This window comes from Podarcis liolepis (genome assembly GCF_965112155.1).
Source record: "Podarcis liolepis genome assembly, chromosome: 5".
NCBI lineage: Eukaryota > Metazoa > Chordata > Lepidosauria > Squamata > Lacertidae > Podarcis > Podarcis liolepis.
The window spans coordinates 32,383,498-32,402,707 of record NC_139556.1 but is presented as its reverse complement, the minus strand read 5'-3'; the positions used below and the strand labels follow the sequence as shown (position 1 = coordinate 32,402,707).

The 19,210-nt window shown below is 42.4% G+C and overlaps 1 protein-coding gene across 5 annotated transcripts in view; it reads right to left on the bottom strand.

Annotated features, from left to right (window-relative positions):
• The window catches only part of LOC310706791 (hexokinase HKDC1), a 28,448-nt gene that overhangs the window by 1,973 nt on the left and 7,265 nt on the right, over positions 1–19,210 (bottom strand). For all 5 annotated transcript variants that reach the window (XM_083503051.1, XM_083503050.1, XM_083503053.1 and 2 more), the window contains exons 2-17: positions 15,856–16,018; positions 14,640–14,788; positions 13,345–13,464; positions 12,093–12,188; positions 11,587–11,686; positions 11,165–11,348; positions 10,127–10,282; positions 9,061–9,294; positions 7,434–7,738; positions 6,796–6,944; positions 5,523–5,642; positions 4,514–4,609; positions 4,112–4,211; positions 2,576–2,759; positions 1,791–1,946; positions 574–807 (exon numbers count right to left, since the gene is read on the bottom strand). In XM_083503051.1, coding sequence (XP_083359177.1) covers positions 574–807; positions 1,791–1,946; positions 2,576–2,759; positions 4,112–4,211; positions 4,514–4,609; positions 5,523–5,642; positions 6,796–6,944; positions 7,434–7,738; positions 9,061–9,294; positions 10,127–10,282; positions 11,165–11,348; positions 11,587–11,686; positions 12,093–12,188; positions 13,345–13,464; positions 14,640–14,788; positions 15,856–16,018 — 2,546 coding nt within the window. The remainder of the gene's footprint in view (positions 1–573; positions 808–1,790; positions 1,947–2,575; positions 2,760–4,111; positions 4,212–4,513; positions 4,610–5,522; positions 5,643–6,795; positions 6,945–7,433; positions 7,739–9,060; positions 9,295–10,126; positions 10,283–11,164; positions 11,349–11,586; positions 11,687–12,092; positions 12,189–13,344; positions 13,465–14,639; positions 14,789–15,855; positions 16,019–19,210) is intronic.

Below are 19,210 nucleotides of genomic sequence, written 5' to 3'. Positions count from 1 at the left end.
TATAAGTGGGAGGGGAAGTAGAGGGGTGCCCTGGGGTGCTGCATTGAGGAGGCAGCGCAGAACAGCTAATAAAGCACAATGTGGTGTGGATGGTCCAGTATAAATCCACCGCTAATGCATCCATATTGCACAGGAACATAGGAAGGTGCCTTCCTATTGGTCTATCTAGCTCATTATTGTCTGCACTAGCTAGTGGTGGCTCTCTAGGATTTCAGGCAAGATTCTCTCCCAGCCTTACCGGGCATTCTGGGGATTGAACCTAAGACCTTCTGCATGCAAGACAAATGCCCTACCACTGAGCTATGGCCCTTCCCATCAATGACATGTTGCAGAAGACCTTCAGAAAATCACCCATCTCTCTAGTGGGGCCTGTAGCCCATTAAAAGCAGAACTTTTCCCAGCTCTTTATTACAATCTTATGCAAGCAAGTGTAATAGGGCTAACTGATACAGCATTGTGGCAATTTCTCTTTTCCCCAACCTTTTTAATTCCCATCAACTAAGCAGAATATTATCTTTAAAAAATCGGTCAATTCTGCAAGGCAAAACAACAACAGTGATGCTGTGTACTCACTGTGGGTGTAGTTTGTATAAGGTGCCATCCACACCTACAGTGGTTTTTAAGTGCTCGAGATTTCTGTTGTCCCGTATCTTCTCCACTATAGCGGCCAGCCCGGCCCCACACAGCTGGGCTGCTCTCTTGGAAACGGAGCCACAAACTTCCTTTACAATGATACTGTCATCACAAGTGCTGTCAAGCCCAAGCTGCTGCAAGATTCTTCTTACTTGAAGTAGGACAAGCCGGTCACTGCACTCAGCCAAAACACAACAGGCACTTCTGGTCAGGACACAGAGCTAGGGCCAAATGTACTGGAAGGCAGCACTGGTGTAAGAAGACACAAAGTCCTTTGCAGGGACACACTTTTCCAGCACTACTCCCTCCCATCTGTGACCATGCCCCTACTTTTTCTAAATAAGTCGATAGATGAAGAAGCAGTGAGTGAAGATCTGAGACAGGAACAAGGTGGGGGAATAAAGATCTATTTCAGGATCTGCTGCCCCTGTAGACACAGCCACCAGTCACCTCATTTTGCCTCATGGGTGGGCCAGCCCTGTGTCATGTTATGAAGTGGCAATCATCATTACCCTGTTCAGACTAAACAGGGAATTATGATAAATAACTAAAGATTTCCTTGTTTCCTTGCTTGCACCTCAAAGGGAGGAGAGAAAAGGCTAAGAGCATGGGAAAAACATTTCTTGATACTTTGGCTTATTCAGTCAAGATTTAAATGTCTGAATGCAGACATTAGTTTAAAAGCAGGATGCTACTATTTTAGCTCTCCTGGGTGAAATGTACTTTTCAAAATTAGCATCATCCATGCTCACTCAATTCAAGGGCATAGGGAATAGCTGCTCATTTCCACCCCCTCCAATCTGAGGACAAAGCAGAAAGGATCACTTAAAGTTTATGAAGCAGCAGTGCAAACAGTACAGACTCGAAGTACTTTACTGTTGAAAGCAGTGTGATACTTATGTTTGAAATACACTGGGTTCATTCACACCCAATAAAACCCAAGTAAAGTTGTTCACTATAGAACTGCAGATGGCCCTGAGTAACAGGGTTCAGCTTCTCAGTCAACCAACACTTCTTTTCCCCAACTGTATTATTTTCTTATGATGTATAAAATATTTACAAAGCTGCAATCATTCTGCTGCTTCTCACTAGTCTGATATGTGTGAAAGTGGCAGGCAGTGGGGAAAATACTCTGTTAGTACAACACATTGTTTTACCTTTCAATCTGGGACAGGAATTTGGTTTCAAATATTCCTCTTGTTCTCAGCCGCTCTGAAATCTGACCCCGGAAGAGAAGTCCTTGCTTGGTCAAGTCTATCAAGATCTGTCTCACTATTTCACCCAGATACATTCCACTCGTCATTTTCTCATACCTTATATAGAAAAAAGAAAAAGGATTTGGACAGCATTTAACACATTTTCAGTTACCTATGCAAAAATGGGGCCTGGGATATAGTCTGTGCATACCACATGCCTTTTCTGAACATGTGCATTGACTCTTAGAATGGAAATAAACATGACAGCAACAGACTCATGCTTTGTAAGGTGTTTTAAAGTGGGATAGCGGGGGTGTTCTTAAGTGGAAAGATTACTCAAAGTTCATATATGCCTAGGAATGGAAGAAACTGTGATTTCTGTTCCAAGCTGTGCTCATCACAATCAACAGTTTCCGTTGCACTGTACTTTGGTTTCCACTAAATGTAATAACATTCACCTCATTGTCTGCTACTTAACATACTTTACGTAACTTACATTCGTTTCAATGTCAAGGAAACATCAAAACAATGTAAAAAGGTTATTACTGTTGTACTGTTTGTGGACATAAAAACAGCTGTGAAGATGATGTGAACAAATACCAACTGTGTTCACTTGAGTGATTTCTATTCCTGACTACACATGAACACGCAAACTACTATTTCCACCTCCTTTTCTAATAGAATTATCTGCTATTCCTACATACCTCCTGAAGACATTGCAATAGCAATAAAACACCGACTGTTACCTCTGTTCTCCAGGATTCAATGACCCCTCATCCACTTCTTTGTCATATTTTGTCCTGAGATTATCTATGCAGCCATTGTCGCCAAATCCTCCCCATTCTGTATTGATGCACATTTTGCCCTCATCTCCTTCTACAATTTCTATATTACGCATGTCTTCCATGTAGCAAACATTACTGCCTGTCCCTGGAATGAAGAAAGAGGCGTGTGTATTTTATTCCTTTAAAGCAACCACCAGGAGAAGCACAAAGACCTGGGGAATGAAAAAAACATTTCCTAGAAGAAGTTTGATTCTTTTCTCTAAGTGGGAGGTAAAATTTAGGGGCTAAAAGTAGGGGCAGGCAAATCTGTCAACTTCTGTTTTACTCACTCAGCTTCTCATGTTTCTAGTCTTATGTTCAATTCCCCACTTTAAAAATACAACACTAAACGCTTATGAAAGTTCAGCAGCATTTCACTGTGAATTTCTCATAACAGACATATCTTTGTAAGCAATGTTAATATACACAATTTTGCAAAGAAGTTTTCCAATATGTTTTGCATGTTGGTATTCTCTTTTCAATAATATATGCATGTAAACACACACTTTACTGCAATATATACATTTCTGTACACATTACATGGCTTTGCAAAATTCTGAGTTGTGCGAATTTCAAACAGCAGCTATGTTTCAGTTTGTATATTGTTTCAAAAAGTGTGACTTGGGTAAAGGTAAAGGTAAAGGTACCCCTGCCCATACGGGCCAGTCGTGTCCGACTCTAGGGTTGTGCGCCCATCTCACTTAAGAGGCCGGGGGCCAGCGCTGTCCGGAGACACTTCCGGGTCACGTGGCCAGCGTGACGAAGCTGCTCTGGCGAGCCAGCACCAGCGCAGCACACGGAAACGCCATTTACCTTCCCTCTATAAAGCGGTACCTATTTATCTACTTGCACTTAAGGGTGCTTTCAAACTGTTAGGTGGGCAGGAGCTGGGACCGAAAGACGGGAGCTCACCCCACCGCGGGGATTCGAACCGCCGACCATGCGATCAGCAAGTCCTAGGCACTGAGGTTTTACCCACAGCGCCACCCGCGTCCCTGTGACTTGGGTAGGGTTACCTTTAAATGCGAAATAAATCAATTTTATGCCCTATATCTAGGTAACTAAGGTTCATATTATAACTTGGGATGCAGTGTATACCTCATACCACTAGGTGGCATGCAACACTTTGTAGGTTCCCTTTCTCTCCTCATCTGTATTGCTCATAACATTATTAGTTTCCATCATTCCCATCAAGGCTCACTGCAATTCCCATCATCTATAATTTCCACCATCCCTGACTATTGGCCATGCTGACTGGGGCCAATTAGAGTCCAATGTCATCCAAAGGACCAAAGGTTCTCCCCTTCTTGCCCACAAGAATCCATCCCCAGAAACAGCAAGTTGACCAAGATTCCATCTCCCAAAAGATTTTAGCATATCATTTCACTGTTGGTTACAAATCTTATTCTGTCACACTCTGGAACATCCATACACAAGTGTTACAGAATTGCTTTTTACCTGCAATGAGGCCGATTTCGCAATTTGGGTCTTCATAGCCACATGTCATCATTGTCCCAACTGTATCATTTACCACTGCTACAATATCCAGATCAAATTCCTGAAATAAAAAACTGATTTTGTGAATGGGCAAAGAGCGAAAAACAAACAAACACATACACACCCTTTGATGTATCGTGCACTAAGCACTAGCTTTATACTATCTATCATCATGAAAGCACAATAAAAAGGATATCCGAAGGAGTCCACAGAATGAAACCAACACCTTTGAAAGCATTTAGAGTATTTGCAGCACCTAGTGATAGAGCTACATTTGGATAACTGAGATTCAGTTCTATACTACTGTCATAGCAAGGGATTGGTGCTTGAACCTTTGGGAGATTTCCCCACAATGGTACTCACATTCCTTCGTTTGATAGCTTCCCTGAGCATATCAACAACATCCTCTCCTTCACAGTCTGTTGCCTTGAACCCTTTTGTCCACCCAACAAGAGTTCCCTAAAGTGGGGGAGTCATACAATCAATAAATGAAAGATGCTTACACCAAGAGGAGAAAAATAGGTAGAACACTTAAAAGTTGGATTACACTTTCAAGAGGAGCTTGGTTCAACATATTGCATTTTGGGGAAATATTAAAATACCAAAATGCTCCCTTTCTGATAGAGGGGGATGCTTCAGGGAACAGAGCAGGAGGGCTATACACTCTGTCGTTGTGGGTTTCCTGCATCAAGCAAGAGTCCAGACAAGATTATCTCTAAGATCCCTTCCAAATGTACACTCTCTAGCAAGAGAGCTTGCCAACTCCCAAGGCAGCCTGTTACATAGCATTGGGAAGTTTAAATCAGTGGTACTTCACGGTATGCCAGGTGCCATAAGTAACTGGCTGGCCATGGCTGAAGCAGAAAGCTGGATGGTTTGATTACTTCCTGTATCAGCATCCCCGACGGAGGTGCAACACCGGTATCAGAAGTGGTCATGCAATTCAAACTGACTGCCACTCCTGTTATTGTTGCAACACAAAGCCTCTGAAAATATAGAAGTGGCTTTTCAGTGCAGAAAAAACATATACCTTGGACTCGATCTGAATTGTTGTTTCGTATTCCACACATCCTTAATAATTTGCTTTAACTCTCCATGAGCTGCTGTATGCATCAGCAGCCTTGTGTCAAGCATGCCTTGTCCAAAGTAAATCTGCCTAAGTGCGTTCAAGAATGAGATTGTTTTTTGTTTAACACATTCAATTTTATACACTGTCTGGTAAAACCTGTGATAAAACTCTTGTCAGTCCACAGGGAAGGGAAGGGAAGAATTAAAACAATAATGAAATGTTTCTATGGAAAATTCTGCAAAGATTAAGCCAGATTAAAAGAGGAAACAAAACAGCATGTCAAATCTCAGCTCCCCTCCTTACCTTATCAATACATGCTTGTCTGCAGGGGAAGGAAAAAGTAAAGCCAAGAGGAAGTCGGGCACCCTTAATGCCCATGTACTCCAAAAAGTCTGCAATGCATTGGACAATGTGATCAAACAGCTAGAAGGGAAGAAAGAGAATATTATTGGAGTTCTTGGTGCTTTATGTTTGTGGAGTCGAGTCAGAAGAAGGCAGTGGAGGACAAGGACTGGGGAATGTCGAAGGAAGGTCTGAGTGGCAGGTGGAATGACTTGGAGGCCAAAGACTTGCTGGGGGTAGCTTAATTGTTTGGCTTCGGCTGAAGGGGCAAGGGAAGAACCAATCTGCACTGGGGGGCGGGGAGAAGTGAGGAGCAGCTTGGCATGTTGGTTTCTGGTGACTGGCAGGATCACCAGAGGGAAGATTTCAATAGCAACACAGCAAGACACACCTGCACTTCAGTAAATCAGTAAAGGGGTTTTTTGGGGCATGTTGTTGGCATCTATCTGTCTCAGGAGACAATGCAGGAGTGCAGCTTTGGGGTGAGGTCAAACTCAAAGTAGCTGGGGATAAGCTGTTGGTATTTAAAGTGACAAGAAAGTGTATACATTTAAATATACTATACTATCTTAAAGTAATCAGATAAGCTTGTGCACTTAATAATCTTGTTGCGAATAAACGTAAATACTTTACATTTAATATCTATATCTGATTGGCTTTGTATCATGCCTGTACCCCATAGTCACTGGTTTATTGGTAAGTTAAGAGTTCAGAGGGATGCAGGTGGCGCTGTGGGTTAAACCACAGAGCCTAGGACTTGCCGATCAGAAGGTCGGCAGTTCGAATCCCCGTGACGGGGTGAGCTCCCGTTGCTTGGTCCCTGCTCCTGCCCACCTAGCAGTTCGAAAGCACGTCAAAGTGCAAGTAGATAGATAGGTACCACTCCAGCGGGAAGGTAAACGGCGTTTCCGTGCGCTGCTCTGGTTTGCCAGAAGCGGCTTAGTCATGCTGGCCACATGACCCGGAAGCTGTACGCCGGCTCCCTTGGCCAATAAAGCGAGATGAGTGCCGCAACCCCAGAGTCGGTCACGACTGGATCTAATGGTCAGGGGTCCCTTTACCTTTACCTTAACTGTTCAGAAGGAATAAGTGAGACTGAATGCTGTCAGTGTCAAGGGTTTAGGAGAACCACTGGAGTGGGAATTGGGTTCTGTTATTACAGAGTAAGCAAGTAAAATACCCCATTCCCTCCACAGGTTCAATAAAAATAAATAACTGGCTTGTTTTACTTTACCTCTTCACCTGTCCCCTGCATAATTTCCAAAGGAATGGCAAAGATTTTATTGTACATTCGGACTGATTTGCTTCTTCCACTTCTGATTTTTACAAGCAAAACTCTGAAATTTGTTCCCCCAAGATCAAGGGCCAGAAATTTTCCATTTTCTGCAACAGAAAAATCAGCATTTTAATCTGACTGAAGTCTTCCTTCCTAACTGTTGGACAGAAAGGCTTCTGGAATTTCCAAATCAAACTTGCTGGCTCTGAGCTTCTTGTTCAAAAAAATTATAAATCACTTTTCAAACATGTTCACTGCTTTCTGGGGAGCCTGTGACCTTATCTGTTGTTTTTATTACCTCCTCTCTCTCTCTTTTTAAAAGCTTTTTATTTAATTTTTTGTTACGTACAAGAACATGTAAACACCGGAAAAACTAGGTCAGTAACAGAGAAAAATACAGAGTTGTGAAATAAAATAACAGCAAACCAGTGCACCAAACTACAATCTTGTTCCTGGAATATCAGATGGTATAACCATAACAAGGAATGAGAAGCTGGGGGGATATGGGAAGGTCCCCTGTCAATATAGTCAAATAAGCGAAATCAATCTGCATCAACCTTCCCCTTCGTTTTAGATATGCCTTTCTGTGTTCTTACCTGTTCCATCTGGTGTTCCATAAACAAATGTGGGCAGCATTTTCACAGTGGCTGTAGGATGTGTTTCTTTCTTCAGGCCATACTCCAGTTCTGCCCTCATTCTGTTTTTCACACCTATGAGGTTCTCTTTGGTTATTTTGAAGAGGCTCAAGACCTCGTTGATCTGTCTGCGCTGAGATAAGAGTCTGCACGCAACAGCAGTTACCATCGCAGCCCCCTTCCCACTGCCACTCTCGGACAGCAGAAATCGAACGTCACAATTGGGCACCAGCCTTCTGACTACTTTATGGAGACGCTTAGCATACCTAAAGCCAAAAAGGTCTTTTAAATGCTTACAAATATTGTGTGCACAATAAAATACAAGGGAGCACACACCATTACGCTAAATTGCTTTCTCCCTTATGTCGCTTAGGACTTTCACAGATCAAGGAAATCCTTTTGATTCAAGTCCACATAGTTCATGAGCACAAAACAAAAGATCTCTGATTAATCAAGTCAAAGGCCTACCTGCTCCCTCCTCTCAGCATCCTATTTCCCTCATTGGCCAACCAGATAAATTATTATTATTATTATTATTATTATTATTATTATTATTATTATTATTAATTTATTATTATTTATACCCCGCTCATCTGGCTGGGCTTCCCCAGTCACTCTAGGCAGCTTCCAAAAAAATATTAAAATACTGTAATACATCAAACATTAAAAGCTTCCCTAAACAGGGCTGCCATAAGCATGGGCAGACTTCCATAATTTTTCAGAAATTTGTGCCCTGTGTGAGGCCAAAATATGGCACCATTAATGATTCTTCTCACTTATGGATCATCTCAATTTTGCCCCCCCCCCAGCTTGGTGGGTGCAAGATCCATGCCAAAAGCAGGACGTGTGAAGGAAACAGAATCGCAGGAAACAAATCACAGATTTCCCTGGCAATAACCACTGCCAGACCATTCTTCTGAAGTTCCATAAGATCTTATTTAGGCTAGTTTTTTTCTGACCAAGCAGTGCCTCTGAGGGCAGTTTTAATCAAGAACCAAGCAGAAAGCTTTGCTAGATCAGAATAGCAAACAGTGGCCAGCCAAATATCTGTGGAAAGCTCATCAGTTAGGCATTAATAGCAATAGCCATTTGCTCAAGTTTGACTACAGCATCTGGTAACCAGAGAAATACTGTATCAAGTTGTATCCCTTCTATTGGTGCCCTTCTACTGATAGAAGGTTCTTTGATCCAGCAGATGCTTATGTCACTATAATGGCAAAGGAGGCACATTTTTGCCAATTCCTCACTGCAGCCTCCACACCATCCTCCATGTTGCTTCTGAAGGGAGAGGAAAATCAACAAAAAAATTGCCCCTCTAACTCCATTCTGCCAATGGAAGCCTCCACTAGATCAAAGAGTCTTCCATCAGTAGACAAACATTATGGGATACATTAAAGTTATGTACAGCTATCACAGCCAGTAAGTGTTGACAGCTCATGAATTTTTCTGACCCTTTTTCAAAGGGAACTTGGCTCATAGTCATCATGATTGCTAGATGACTGCATACCCTTAAATTAATTATCATATGCAGATGAGCAATGATAATTTCCCCAGGCATGACCACCCTACCTACTTCAATGTGACTTACTGAGGGTGTATCTTATACAGCGTCCCATCAACTCCCACGGTCGTTCGGAGCCTTGCAACCTTTTTATTTTCACGGAGGCGTGTGAGTATCGCTGCCAAAGCTGCAGCACAGAGATTTGCTGAGCGAAATGAAACAACAGTGCAGACGTGCTGAACGGCAATGCAGTCATCCTCCGATGGAGCCAGGCCCAGTTCCGTCAGAATTTCTTTAGTATTGCTCAAGCCTTCTTTGTACCTAACCCGAAACAAAGGAATCAGAAACATGCCTGAGGAAACCACTTCAGCTTTGAGTAGTGAGAGGGAGACAGAGGTGAACCACTTTCTGTATGGAACCAGTAAGCAGGCCAGAAATTTCTGAAAGTAGGTGGTCATGTGTCCTACTTTGCAGAGGACAGTCCTCTATTTGAAGGCATCTTCTATCAGAAGGGCTATCTGGTCCAAATCGAATTAAAGATAAAGACTGCATATACACTATACATTTAAAGTGTGTTGCTTCCCCCAAAGAATCCTGGGAGCTGTAGCTTACCCTACATAGAATTACAGTTCTCAGCACCCTTGACAGACTACAGCTCCCAGAATTCTTTGGAGGAAGTCATGTGCTTTAAATGTACACAGCCAAGAAACCATAAGAAAAGAGAGCAGAGGCCTTGCAGTTGCCCACCAGCAGTTTCTACCTGGTCAACAGACCCTTGGCCACCATCTTCCCTACTGTCCTGAGATGTACTATGTTTCTATTTAAATCATGGTAATTTCTAAAGGTGCATCTATACATGCCAATTAGTACATGCAGATTACATGCAAAGCTGTGTCCTATTTTTTGCAGCAACATGTACTGCTTTTGTGTGATTGACTGTCCACTCTATCTGAAATCTCATCGTACCTGGTCTGATCTATGGAGCAAGAAGGAGGAAGAGGCTGCCCTAAATAACATCTGCAAGCGTTTGGCCTCACCAAAGCAGAGTAGCTTTGAAGGCAGAGTAGCTGCCCAAAATCAATGCTTGCACAAATTGTAGAACGGAAGCTGGACTTACAGAAAACTCTCTGATGGACAGATTAAAGCCTCTTACTTTTCCATGGCAGCAATGTGTTTTGTCTCAATCTTGCCCTTGGTGCAGAGAGCTGTTGACAACTTCCCGTTGAAAAGCAAACCTTCCCTTGTCATTTTCAGAAGAATAATTCTTACGAGTTCTCCCAAATACAAACCACTAATCATCTTCTCAAACCTGCAATTCAACAGAAAGCTGTTGTCAGAAAGCATCAAGGGCATTTCATGCTTTCTAATAAAGAATTACATTTACATTTCTTGGAAGAAATCCAGTAATTTCCCCCCAAAAAAGGAGAAAAAACTGTTCCCAATGACTCACTTGTAATATTAATCCTCTGTCTGGAAGCGCTCCCTATTAAAATCATTATTGTTATCATGATTACCTATTGCTACTACTGCTACTAAAAGGTAAAGGTAAAGGTACCCCTGCCTGTACGGGCCAGTCTTGCCAGACTCTAGGGTTGTGCGCTCATCTCACTCTATAGGCCGGGAGCCAGCGCTGTCCGCAGACACTTCCGGGTCACGTGGCCAGCGTGACAAGCTGCATCTGGTGAGCCAGCGCAGCACACGGAGACCCACAAAGGATTGTGGAAAGAAAGATGGCAGCAAAGGACTCTTTATTCTTTTACACCCCCTTCCTCCTCTTTGCAGTTAAGTTACTGCTGGAATGGGGGGAAGGACTCAGAAAAAACTCCCAACTCAGAACACACACACTGCGCCACACACAATTTATTTAGCGTGGGCCATTCAGCACCCTTCTGTGAAAGTACAGTTAGGAATGTGTTTGGGGTCAGAGAGAAGGGCACTGTCCCCCCGCCTACCCCAAAAAATCACTGGAAGGATACTAAACCCCTGGGGATTTAGGATTTAACCAGATTCTTGGCCAAAACACTCCTCCTAAATAGTATCAATGGTGCTTCACAGTACTTGCCTGCCGCTTAATATATTCAATGCTACTTCTGTCCCGGTGTTATTTCATGGTTGTTTTGAGATGGCGCACATGCCTAAATATCTACATTACTAGAAAGATGTCTTATCCCAAGCTGATGACTAAACTTACAATTGTTTACCAGGATTGAAAGAGCCCAAATCAATCTCCTTGTCAAACTCTGTCCTGATGTCATCCAGTGATGCGTCATCTCCAAAGGCTCCCCATTCAGTATTAATGCACATCCTTCCTTCATCACCTTCCACTAAGTCAATATTGCTCATTTCCTCCATGTAGCAAGCATTTGTGCCTGTTCCTGAGTCCAGCGGATTCATTTTGGAGGTTGTTGGGGGAAGGGAAGGGGGGAAGAAACACATGGCGATGTATAGACTTCATAATAATAATAAAAAATTGAATTGAATTTTTCTAAGAAAAAATAATTTTTGTGCCTTGTGCAATGCCACATGGGCTCAACTGTTCTACACTCCCAGAACACTCACTTTATCTTAAGCCAGATTGGCCCTGCCTCTGTTAAAAAAAAGATATAGAATTACCAATAATGACACCAACTTCACATCGCTGATCATCGTATCCACAGGTCATCATCGTTCCAACTGTGTCATTTACCAAAGCCAAGATATCTACATCAATGTCCTAATGAGGCAAATGCAACATACCAGTAAAGTCAAAATAATACATATTCAGATTCTTACAATCAATAAGAACCACAGGGTTTTCAAAAACAAAATCAGCTTAATACCTAGGGATGGGAACTTCAAAGTGGAGGTGCATATCAGCACCACCTAGAAGTTTCAGACAGACAGACCATTATACTCTGATGAAATGCACAAGTTGATCCAAGTCCTTTCATTTACTTCAAGGAAGGAAAAAGCTCTGACATAACAATTTTGTAGGTTTGAATGGGGCAGTTTCTTTTTCTGCAGAGCGCTACATACGATATGTGCCAATGTCCCAGCTTGTACACCAGAACTGCTAGGAAATGTCAACTTTTTTTTAATGCAATCAGATTATTAAAAACAAATATTAATTCTGAACTTGCCTGGTGTTTTCTGAGGGCTTTCTGGAGAGATTTCACCACATCTGTCTGCTGAACTCCTCTGGCTTTAAAATGCTTTGTCCAAGAAATCAGTATACCCTTGAAATAAAAGAAGCAATTATCCATTAACAATGTGTGCAGCATGGCTTAAAGAGTAGCATATAAAGGAGAAAGAGAGAGCCTATTTTTGGGTGTGCGTGTGTGTGTTATTTTTTCTTTCTCTAGTTTATGCATGGGCTGGTGTAACATATTGACTATAATTTACCGGTAGTTCATGATCTAATGTATTGTTTTGCTCTCATTTTAAATATTAATAAAAAATTAACAGTGTATAAAACCTTAAAACATTTTTTAAGCATCAAATATTTGATTGGACAGATATGCAAAGAGGCAGAGGTAGTATAAAATCCATATATTTGGGGGGAAATACAGAAATTGATTATCTTTGGAGAAATCACTTGAAAAATGTGTTGTTGTTGTTGTTGTTGTTGTTGTTGTTGTTATTATTATTATTATTATTATACAGCCCTTCATCCAAAGATTCTCAAGGTGGCTCACAGCATAAAAATACAAGATAGAAGCACAAAATACACAATAAAAACTGGAACTCATTGAAGAAGGATATAGGGTGTTAATCAGCCAAAGGCCTAGTTGAAGAGGAATGCTTTCGCCTGGCACCTAAAGATGTATAATGAAGGCACCAGGCAAGCCTCCCTTCATCTAAACATTAATCAAAACTGCATACAAAAAATTGTACATCAGGAGATATATAATGCTGATGAATTTTCGAAAGGATTTAAAAAATGGAAATGAGGAGAACTGACTCGGAAAACAAAAAGCTGAAGGAAACTGAAATTGACAAATTTGTCTATCCCTATGCACTTTCAGGTTTTCCCAAGGCAGAAGGACTCATATTTCCTGCTTTCCGAGTCCCATGCAGTGACTTGTCCTAGTATTCTTGTCTCTGCACAACTGCTATTCCCATCCCATCACACTCTCAGCCCCTGAGTTTTAGAAGCAAAAATTGTACACCTGTTTTATATACTTAGTGTCACAACCAGCAGATATAATGCACACTTCTGCAAAGCTATATTCTCTGCATAACAAATTCTGTACCTTCCAAGCATGGGCAAAGTGGCATTTCAGGAGAGCCCCTGCTGCTTGCTAATGGCAGCCTCTCAGCTCTGGAGCTCTTGGTTAATAATTTGGGAGAAATTCACCCTGGTTACAAAGCCATAAAGAACATTGGTCTTACCTCCTCTAATTTTCTCTGTATATAAGGAAAAGATAGGGTAAAGCCAAGAGGAAATTTCTTATGCTTTATATTCTTTGTCTCCATGAAGTCTGCAAGACAGTCAGCTACATACTGAAACAGCTGCATCAAAATAGGGGGGGAAGTGTGAGTTATTATATATTACCTAGTAGAATATATAATATTCTCAATGGAGAATGGCTCAAATGGAATAGGAGGTAATGCAATGCCTTTAATTAACAATGGTTATATTTTCTATCAATATGATAACAAAAAAAGCCTAAGGTACATTATCACAAGGTCAGCATAAACGAGGCTGCATTCTGAGTAGGGTTGTCATCTCTCCAGAATTTCTTGGAATATTGCTCTTCGAAGCAGTGTCTGGACTGAAATCAGCAGAAATGTCATATGGCACCTCATGTCAGCAGTGCCATTTTTGGCAATTTTACTGAAAAAAAGGCTCAAAAACGTCCATTTTGTTGTTCCAATTTTGCCCAAAAAGCTCAATAACTTTTGCTTCCAGATTTTCACTTATTGAAATATGGCAACCCTAATTCAGAGGGTACTTTATCTCATCTTCCCAACAGTTCCTTACCTGTCAGTTTTCATGTTTTGAGTAATCTTTCACACAATGTAAAACCCACTTTTGGAAACCTAGTGGAATCTAGCAGAAGTTTAGCACTCAATTCCCTCTTAATTTTCTCCAGAAAAATAAAATCTGTTTGCATATTAACTAGGAGAACCTCGGGAAATTTGTGCTCTGTAGCTTCCCTGCTGTTTTCACTGAAACCCATGTGATGAAATTTGGGACAGTATCCTGGCATACTGTTATTTCCTGCCATTTAAAATTTAGTACATCATGGCAGTATAGTGATCAAAACACAACAGGGTATTGTGGTGTGAAAGGAATGTTAGAATTTGGGGTAGAAGTGCTAGCGCTATAACTCATAAAACTAACACAACAATGTGTCTGAATGCAGCCATAGCCTCTGTATCCTATATCTATTATCCCCCAGTATCCTATGCATCTATCATCCCAAAATTGTCACTGGCTTGCTAAAGATTAATGCATATTCTCAGCATGTGGCAGCCATGGTTTGGTTGACTTTTAGTAAGCCATGCTCATTTCCAGATGCAGCTGCCATCTGTTGAGGTGCTCTGAATAACTATTCCCGGAGAAAGTTGTATGCCTTGGGAGCTTGCAAATATTAAAACTAAAATTGGCTAATATGATCTTTTTATGTCTTAGGATACATTCTTCACAGAGAGCATGTTTCAGAGGAAGATACGCTACTTACATCTGTCCCACTCCCATGGATGATTTCTTTAGGTGTTGGATAGATTTGACTCTCCATTTGAACATTTTGCTTCCCATTTTCAGACACTTTGACCTTTAGGACTCTGAATCGGGAGCCCCCAAGGTCTAAAGCAAGAAATTCTCCCTTTTCTGTAACACAAACAACAGGTAGAAATGATTGGGTCTTCCAAACTTCAGGTAACTCTGCATCAGAGCCCAAGCAGGGTCTCAGTAGAGAGATCAGACATGGGCATTGGTGCCATTCTTACTATATTTTTTAAAAGCCAAATATTCTAGAAACTCAGTTGTACATATGAGGCATATATGCTTCTTAAAAGATTTCTCCAGAAGCATCTCCACCAGGCATCTAGCATTATGCTACGTAGCATACCATGTGTCACAGTAGCGAAATGGTTCCCCCAAAAGTTACAATTCTCAGCAACTGGCATTCAGAGACATACTGCCTCTGACAGTCCAAAATGCACACAGGCAAAACATTATCAGAGACATAGAATCATAGAATTGTAGAGTTGGAAGGGACCCTGGGGATCATCTAGTCCAACCCCCTGCAATGCAGGAATCTCAACATAAAAAACAATTGTGTGTTGTCTGGTTCTTACAGATTGTCCAATGTATTTGTACTATATGGTTGATATTAGAGCAGAGATGGGGAATCAGTGACCCTTCAGATGTTGCTGGACTCCCATCTCCAGGTTGGCATGCAGCAACCAAAGGCAAGTACCTGTTCCAACACTGGTGCATTGCAATTTCTGCCCAAAATTAGAGGACACAGGATCTTGGTTTTCCTTCATTGTGCCTACTTATACAATCCTGGAATTCATTTCATCTCTTTGAGGGGAGATGGGGAAGATAGGCAGCTTCATTCTCCCCTCACACTGCCTCCTTGTGCTCTGCTTTTGGCTTGGGGAAATCTCAGCGCCGCTATCACGAACCATCCTCTTAAAATTAGCAAAATAAGAAAAGCCCTGCTGGATCAGGCCTAAGGTCCATCTGGTCCAACATCCTCCAACCACAAGCCCATGAGATGCCTTCAAGCAGGACATGAGTCTCCCCACTTGTGATTAACAGCAACAGGCATCCAGAGGCGTTTTGCCTTCTGATGCTGGAGACAAATCATAGCCATTGTGGCTAGTAGCCATCGATAGCCTCATTGCTATCGTTGATAATGGCAGGAGGAATGCAGAACGGCTGCTTACCTGTGCCATCAGGAATGGACCGCACAAAAGTTGGCAGCATTTTTAGTGTGGCTGTTGGATTGGTGTCTCTTGCCAGGCCTTTCACCATCTCTGCCTGGAAACGGGCCATCAAATCAAGGAGGACGTCATCAGAGAGACGCATGTGGTACAAGTACCGATCAACCTGGGGCAAGAGGTTCAAGATATTTTTTACTAATTGTTATTATGAATAAATATGTGTTTATCTCATAAAATTTATACACAGCTTGGTTGTGTGTTTTTTTTAAAAAGCAACCACATACCTTAAAGCAGTTTTCCCTTGCAGAAGGGTGACCTCTTTTTCTTGCACTGACTAGTAGCGACACACATGCAAGAATACATGCACACATCCTATGTACACAGACCTGCAGTTGCAATCTCATTGGTGTACACTCCATCAACAACCCATATCTGCCCAAAGAAGCTTCAAAATACAAGTTGCTACTAGGAACAGAAAGGGCAAGAAATCCCTTGTGCTAGTTGCCTTTGCTTTGGAAAAGAAAAACCATGAGCCAAGCAAGCTGTGTAAACCCTGCAATATTTTTGTTCAATATAGTGTTACTAGACATTCTTCAAAGTCCATGTTCCCTGACTTTGTTACCATCCCGCACTGTAGCAGTGATGCTTATAAGCTGTTTTTTATATATATTAGCCCACCGCCTGCTTTTAACCCACCCACCACCCATGTAGGGCTGCAAAGAAACCCTAGATTTCAAACACATTTTCCTTCCAAAGAGCCAAGCACCAGCTTAGCAACCATTTAAAAGTGCCATCACTAAAGCATGTCTGGGGGCTAAGCAGGGAGAGGGGAGGCTTGGTAGCAGTGGCAAACAACAGCAGCAGGAGCACTTGTTGGCATCAGTGGCCCCAAGGTGGGATCACACTGAAGTTTGGCATTGAAGAAGAAGAAGAGAAGAGTTTGGATTTGATATCCCACTTTATCACTACCCGAAGGAGTCTCAAAGCGGCTAACATTCTCCCTTCCCTTCCTCCCCCACAACAAACACTCTGTGAGGTGAGTGGGGCTGAGAGACTTCAGAGAAGTGTGACTGGCCCAAGGTCACCCAGCAGCTGCATGTGGAGGAGCGGAGACGCGAACCCGGTTCCCCAGATTACGAGTCCACCGCTCTTAACCACTACACCACACTGGCTCTCTGCACCTCCTTGACAATATATTTTTCTTTCTCTATTCCTCCCTCTTATTTTTGTTATGCATCACATTTTTTATTATCTTGGAAACTTACTTTTTCATGACTGTTCAGTTGGTCCTAATGGAGGTTATTGCCCTCATGTCGTTCCCCCCATTTATGGATTGACTGAGCTATCTTGTCACTTTTATCTGTGTCAACAGTAATCCTGCTTCCCACTTTACTGAGTTGTTGACATCCAACCCTTTGGGTAAATAACCAGGCCAATCCAATGAACAGAGGTCAGATCAGGGAGAATGCTTTGTCTTCCCTTCCTCCCTTCAACCAGCCTCCCAAATTCATTTCTAAATATTTATTCAGAAAATCCAGTTCTTATTGGGAGGCATGGCAGTGGGGAGGGAGATCCAATGAAGAATCTTAGAAACATTTTCCTCTTAGCAGCAGAGGATTAGCACTGACAAAACAGCTATGCTAACCATGGAAATTACAGAGAGCGTTACTGGCATCCGTCTGTCTCAGGAGACAATGGAGAAGTGTACCTTTGGGAGTGAAGTCAAACTGTTGGAAGGTTGCACCTCTAGAAAAAGAGGTGCCGGAACCCATCATGAACTTCTCCCTTGTTCTCTTATAATGGCAATGGCGCCCACCTGAGAAGCGCAGGAACTGAGTTCTGGGCAGTTCCAGCTGGGGGAAAAGTCCTGCCCACGGGGAATTAAAATGGGAACACGTGATAAACCTAGAAGACTGTGGGACTGTCTACACAACAGGGATGGTGAGGTGCTATGGTAGCAACGTGAAAATAAGCCACTGAGACATGATTTAGCCAAATTTAAGGACATTGTTGATGCTGTCTGATTCAAGAGAGGTTGGCACAGACTTGTGGGTTTCCTCTGGTGCAAAGGTAAGCACAGCTGCTTTGTTAGGACTTGAAAGAGGCCCATTTTGTGAATTCCTTTGCACTAGGAATGTGTAGCATCCAACATACCATGTCAGAGCGAAAAGCTAGCTTTATAATCCTTATCAACAATCTATTCTAAATTAGATTATATTTTAACGGCTGCAAGTACCATTGAGGTAGAATGGATGTGAGAGACGGTAGTCTGGTGCATGAGTAAAACTAGCCATGTGAGTGACCTAATGGGAAGGGAATTCTATTTACAAGGGTGTTGAACAAATAGGTCTGTTCCGCACTCAGCCAGCCAGCGACTACTGCTGGGGCACATTTGAGGACATATTGCCCCTTCCTCGTTCCCTTTGGAAACCAAATGAGCAGAAATGATTCCCTGGCTCCCATGTCAACACAGGAAACCTATCTGACACTGCCAAGAGTCGGGAGGACCCTGGATAAGGCAGTGATGTTGTCACTGAAGTATTGGAGAGAAGAGATGTATTGCCTCTGTGCACAGCTGCAAGCTATGGGAGCTTCCAGATAAGCTGTTTCTTGAGCATTAACCCTGATTTGTTTGACAGCATTGGCTATCTAACAAGTGTTTCTTCTGATTTCTTTGTGAGGCGATTAGATGATGTTGTGTCAAGGCAAGTATTGTTGCACACTTTCTGGTACATTTCCCAATCACTTTCCTTCTTGCAAATAATCTGATATTTTGGGGAAGGGGGTTTGTTGCACAAGGTCTCCCAAACAAGTGCAATTCTGCAACCTCAGATTGCTGGTATGGGGTTGAATTCCACCCAAAAATGGCATCGAAGAGCCCAGAAGGGGGCCATCTCAATGAGGGTCACTTTCTGTGTTATACTTCAGAGCTATGTTTGAGATGCCTGAAAGTGGTCTGTACCCAGATCCCACAGTCTATTCACTATGTAGGGATGGGAAAGGAATTTGGTTCAGCTAGGATTTTAATATGAACCTTCCTGGAGAGCCAGTGTGGTGTGGTGGTTAAGAGCAGTAGTCTCGTAATCTGGGGACCCGGGTTCGCATCTCCGCTCCTCCGCATGCAGCTGCTGGGTGACCTTGGGCCAGTCACACTTCTCTGAAGTCTCTCAGCCCCACTCACCTCACAGAGTGTTTGTGGTGGGGGAGGAAGGGAAAGGAGAATGTTAGCCGCTTTGAGACTCCTTAAAGGGAGTGAAAGACGGGATATCAAATCCAAACTCTTCTTCTTCTTCTAATTGACCCTTTCCAAAACCATATGTGAACCAAAACACAGTTATTATTTGAATTTAGTGCTTCT